At 46.2% G+C, this 6063-nt stretch overlaps 1 protein-coding gene across 1 annotated transcript; it reads right to left on the minus strand.

Annotated features, from left to right (window-relative positions):
• Positions 1-637: 637 nt before the first annotated feature.
• LOC121597083 lies at positions 638-1846 on the minus strand. The gene is made up of 2 exons (XM_041922596.1): positions 1323-1846; positions 638-1244 (listed from the first exon to the last, which is right to left on the minus strand). Exons 1-2 carry the CDS (start codon positions 1392-1394, stop codon positions 687-689), a joined length of 630 nt encoding a protein of 209 aa, XP_041778530.1. The 5' UTR covers positions 1395-1846; the 3' UTR covers positions 638-686.
• Positions 1847-6063: the final 4217 nt, after the last annotated feature.

A 6063-nucleotide genomic window follows, 5' to 3' on the forward strand; every position in this document is an offset into this window, starting at 1 on the left:
CACTTCCGTTTGAAGTTTGATTCGCCAGGCACCGGCACCGTCCCTACCACCGTCCATGGCCCCTATCAGATTACCAAGATCGGACGAGCAGAGGCAGTATGTTCCGGTTTGAAGGCGCAGCGATAAGAAAATTAAACTAACCAATTGTTGGTGGGTGGGTGGGTGGTGGCCGTCTCCCCCTCCCAGCTTCCAATTCGCTGGAATCGGCTGCAGGATGCCAAGGGCGTGATGGTGCGTGTGCGAGTTAATTAGCACTTTGCGTAATGAATTCGCACTCGCACTACGGTTGATGGGAGCGGCGGTGGGATTGGGGCATGGCAGGGCCTATGGTTGAGTGACGAAACAATATTTGCCAGCCCGCAAACGCCCAGCCGATCGTAGCAAGGGGTACTTGAACTTGAACACAAACTAATTTGCTGTGTGCAGCGACCATCGCAATGGTTGCCATTTTTCAGCGAACGATGGCGGACAGCACCGCTTGTGTTTAACTAAAACGAAACAAAACTATGCTACCTATGCTACACGCCGAACAAACAAACACACTCTCGACGGGAAATGACGCTCTATGTTTGTTTATTGTCTTTTTTCCTTTTTCACTGTGTAACTACAGCAAATAACAATAGCAATCCAACATGGATGAAATGACAGTTCGAACCGGTCACCGGCAACCGGTTCATCGACATCGCTCACGCACTCGTCACCGTGGCAACGGCGGACGGTTTGGGACTTTTCTTCATCCACTTCGTCTGCTGCGCCTTGCTCTGCTTCACAAAGATCGGCTTCTTGATGTACACCGGGTACGGCTTGGGGATGTGCACCGGGTACGGTTTCGGCACCTCGACCGCCACCCTGTGGAAGATGGGAATCTCGATCGGCAGCGCATACGGCACGGGCCGGTCCACCTGCACCGGGATCGGTTTCTCCACGTACACCGGTATCTTGCGCTCGACCACGATCGGCACCTTGTTGTGGATGGCGATCGGGACCGGTATCTTCACCGGGACGGCCACATGGCGCTCCACCTTGATCGGGTACGGCACCGGGACGTTTTTGGTGATGGTAATCTCCTTGAACTGCTTGTTGCCCCACGGTTCCGGGTTTTTCGTGTCGAACGTGTGGGCCGAAACGACGCGCTCGGCCGTACCGAGTGGGACGAACCTTTTGGCAGGGCCAGCCGTCCCGTGGGACACTATGATGGCGCAGGATTGATGCACCGCTACCACCAACAGAGTTAACACAATGCTCTGAGAATGCAGGAGGGGAAACCAATTCTTAATCACACACAAGGACCTTATCACAACACACATCACGCGCTTACTTACTTTCATGTTGTTCAACCGCTCGTTCCGATGTTTCACACTGCAATGATTGAGAAACCAACCGGCCGCTGGCATATTTATAGTTGGTATGCCTCAGCAACTGGCCGTGAGCTCTGCGTGTTCAGTTGCTCTGCGGGCTCGGTACTCGGAATTAGTCTGCACTCCCGGGGCTCACCGGTATCCTCATTAGCTCCGGGGGTGGGGTGGGTGGTGCGATTAGGAAGTTTGTTTTAGCGGCGATACCTGTTTAAAGCTAAAACACTTGCGCCCGGTGAACTTTTGGTGGTAGGTGTGCCTGTTTTCATGCTGCATTATGCACCCGTAGTCATTAGGGTGTCGATTTCGTCATTAGTAAAATATTTTAAAGAAAGAAGAGGAAAAAAACACCCTCCAGCAACACGTGCCGTACAGGGAATGTGGTATTCGCTTGTCCGGCGTCTTTGTTTGACATGCAAAAAAGGTTTTGATTTCACGTACACACCGTGCTTTCACGCGGGTGTCAGTGAGCTATGCTTCACTGATGCAAACTGCGGTATCATTGATAGGTAACAAGATCACTGGTAATGGATTTTTGCATACCGACAACGTTGAGTGGGAAAAAAATGCATTTAGGTGGGAATTTCAGGTATTAAAAACACAACAAAAACGATATAAACGCAAATAAATGGAAAAATAATGCAGTTAGGTAATCAGTACACATTATGCAAATAAACATCCGTATCGAAAAAAACATGGCCCTATCGCCCTTATTCAGGAATCGGTCATGAGCCTCGCCCTTAGGATCGTTCCCATTGCTTTGGGAAGCGTTGGGAATTGAGATGAGAATACTCAATCTTTTAAAATCGAAGTGATTGAAATCAGAGAAGAAGATATAATAATTGAATCTGTGTCTTACTCTTTTTCGATTGATTGATTTGATTGATTGAAAAATGTATTTAAATACATTTTAACCCCATTTTTACCACTCTTTTGCGACTCAAGTCACTCAGTCTCTTTGCGCCGACTAACGACTGTGTGCTATACATTCAAAACACTTACTCTTTTCGCCGGTTAGTGACTTACTTTATCGGGATTCATCCCTGACTCAGTTTGGATAAAATCCGAATGGAAAATGTGTGATAAAATAGTTTAAAATGAAGATATTCATATACAGTGAAATCCCTCGAAGGTGAATATTCAAGGGACCGTCAGCTTAGAGAGATATTCACGTTGAGGAAACTTATGAAGGTGTTGGTATGGAGTATCAAAGAAAATACGACAAAAACATGGCCTCCGTTGACCAATATGTTTATGAACAATCATCCAAAAATGCATCTAACCGCAAGGCCAGACGAGGTGAAATAAACAACGAAATGAACGATTTGACAGGTGAAATATCTGTCAGATAACGCATCACAGCAACCAGCTGGTGGTGTGCAATGTAAACAAATAACGTGTACAAACTTGCAACTAAATCCATTAAATGTCTTCACGATCAAGCATTGCGATAATTTCAGTCAATACTTCATCATTTATTCCAATTAGGGAATGTTCTGTTTAAAAAGATATTCTTTTTAAGTGAATTTTAAAAGCGGATGCTGTATCTCCCATAACCCTTTAGCTGTATATGTCAGATATTTCAACTGTCAGCATAGTTCATTTCGCTGTATATTTCAAAATTTTCGATTCTTAGAGCTTAAAAATCATCGAGAGGTGAAATAAATGGCAATGAAAAAGAATACATATAATTGACACTTTAAAATGTGTTACCCGGTGAGACGAACATGCAATATACAACTGGTAACATATGGCGTTAAAACGATCATAACTAGTGGTAAGTTAACCATATCAGTTAAGAGATACGCAAATAACAGCAATCGTGTGAAGTAGCTAAACATTTTACTCAACTTGAAGTATTGTTTGGAGTTCCAAATCAATACAAACTGCAATGCAAAAAAATTTGCGCGGATACTGTTGTTCATGCATATTTGCTGCTATCACAGCTGCCTCCTAGAACAACTTCCTTCTCAACCAATTTCCCAAATCTCTCCCCTTCCCCGCAAAACAACACCAGCGTGCGTGTTTCGTCAACTTATTGCAATATTCGGTACCGGTCATAAAATGTGAACTCCCTCTCAATCATCTCCGGTGACCCGAAATATGGTTTCATTAATTTGTAATTTACAATTCCTTTCCGCACGGCGCAGCAACGCCCCGGAACGCGGCACGGATCGAAATTGATTCGCATTCGCTATTCGGAAGCATCATTATATCCTGTGCCTTTCGCAAATCGCTTGTCGCAAGGCTTATCGCGGCATCGCTGCCCGGATACTGCGCAGGGCCGGACTGTGGCCGATTAATACGCTGCACAGGCAAATTTATTACCATTCCCGCACGCGAATCACCCAACCGCCCAACCACCCAACAAACCAATCACTCGCAGTCCGAAAAGGTCGCAATGGCGAATATGAACGTGACCCCGGCACACGAACTCATCCTCTCTGTCTGGGCACGTACACTCAGTGTGCGCGGCCCACGCTGGTCTTCTTTGTCATTGGAGCGCCAAGGATATGTACGGTAAACAAACCGTAAAGATATATCATCGATAAATGGTCCGTTGCATTTATCCGATCCCGGGGCAAGGCAATGGTACCGTGGATGGTGAGCGGGAGGGCAGTCTTCTTGAAGACCGACGCGGCCCTAATTCATTACGCCCTAATTGGAACGCGCCTTGCCCACTGTTTGGACGCTCCACTGGGAAACTATAGCCAGGTGAAAAACGTACTTGCAAACCACAGGGCAAATACGACATGGCATGGCGAAGCACATTCAATGAAGTCATTGTTTCCAACGACCCCTTCCGGAGCATTTTCTTGAGGACGTACCGGGCGCTCCGGTGCGTACAAACTTTCTCCCTCCCTTTGACTTGGCTGTCTTTGCGACTCCCGGGCGCACTCGCTGTGTGGCCCCTTTTACTAGGGATAGTTTCAGCGAGGAGTGGTGCAACGATGTAGCCAGCAAAGGATATCGGTTTACTGCTCAGAATTGCCGCCGGTGCTCTACACAAAACCTTCCTGCCTGCCTGCCTGGCTTCTAATCAAATTTACTTCGATCTTGAGCGAGGTGCAGCAAAACGGAGCGCAGACCATTGTTTTTGTACCGCGCACCGTGGTCGGGACAAATTGCCTTCCACACAAAACCGACGGCATTATTGTGCAAGGTACAGAGATACACACACACATATACACACACAATGGAAATTAATAATCCACTGAGCACCACCCAACCCCGGTAGGTCCTGTCCAACGTTCAAATAATAGCTTTCTACTTACAGCGCGCAAAGACGACGCGTCGCTTGGAATTTCTAGCCAGCTTCAAACCTCCCCAGCGCGTCCTTATCTTCCTCGAGCCATCTTGAATTGAATCGAACCTGCAAGCACAGGCCTCGCTTGGTTTGGTGAAGAAAATGAGCTTATTTCTAATTTTCGAACGTGAATTAAAATAACGAGCTGCGGAAAGGAATCGAAAGCACTATTTCAACGCTTTATCTGATGCCCGATATGCTAATGCCTCATTCGCTGCATGCTCCAGGCACGTCCTTGCTTTCTCTCTCTCTCTCTTTCTCTCTCTCTGTCTCTTCTCTCGAGGCGTGGAGGGGGCGATACATGCCGTGAGGGAACAAGTGTGATAGCTTTACACCGCTTTGCCCACTGTGAAACGTGTTCAAGTGCTTGGCGGGGACTGGTCGTGACTTGGTCCTCTCAAAGGCGCACAACTCCTGGAATGCGGGAATGCGATAGGTAAGCAAGTTTCCCACGCAACCGATTGACTATGAAATACGTGCAGTTGGCATGAAAATCCATGCTTACCGTGTAGAGCGAAAGAGTGCGCGTGCCAATTCCTTTGAAGGAAGAGGCTCGCAGGATGCCGATGAGCTGTTCGTTATGTTTCTTTTCGCCCTTCCAAAGTACTTACAAGCTTCCAGGTGGGGCTAGAGATCCTGCCTGTTTTGGGGTGGCGGGGGGTGGAGAACGAGTTTCAGGACAATTAGATAACGGTAATGAAAAATGGAGCGTAGAGCGTGATTTTATACGAAGCTCCGGGGAAACGTTCAACGTGTTGTGTTTGTCGTAGGGCAAAAACGTATTTATTGAAGGTGTTGTTAGCTTGGGGTTGGAGAGAATCGGAAGCAAGCAGAAAAACGGGACCTGATTTGATTATAACATTGTCAATAAATGTAACTCAAAGCCGTATCGAGCGATCGGTGCCAATAGTCACGTAGGTACGTTTAGATAGAAACGGTGAAGGTGTTTATGAGATATAAATGAGCGAGGAAGTATTTTCAGTACTTGCGGTGATTTTTTTGTGTATATCTTTTTAGAAGAGCTGTTCAATACAATAAAAAACCTATTTCTTGAGAACTGTTTCACGCTTCTTGATAGTTTTTTTGTGGGACATTTACGTGTTTTGTAATATGATACTATGGTGAAGTTGGTTTAAGTAAACCGAATAGTTCAAATTTATTTTTAATTTATCCCGACAAGAGCAGATTACACTTAAACACCGTACGTCCACTAAACGTTTATTTTTGTTCTAGGTCCGCACCCTAAAATAGCATGATTTTAACACGTCTAAGGTGACGAAGTCTGGTGTGAGTAGCCTCATGATGGCAAACACCAATTAGATCGAATAACAACAACGCGCCATGCTGACTGCTAATTGATATAATTAGTAATGTCGTGCTGGATTCGACTCCGTCGGCTAA

This window comes from Anopheles merus, chromosome 3R (assembly GCF_017562075.2).
Source record: "Anopheles merus strain MAF chromosome 3R, AmerM5.1, whole genome shotgun sequence".
Classification (NCBI taxonomy): Eukaryota; Metazoa; Arthropoda; class Insecta; order Diptera; family Culicidae; genus Anopheles; species Anopheles merus.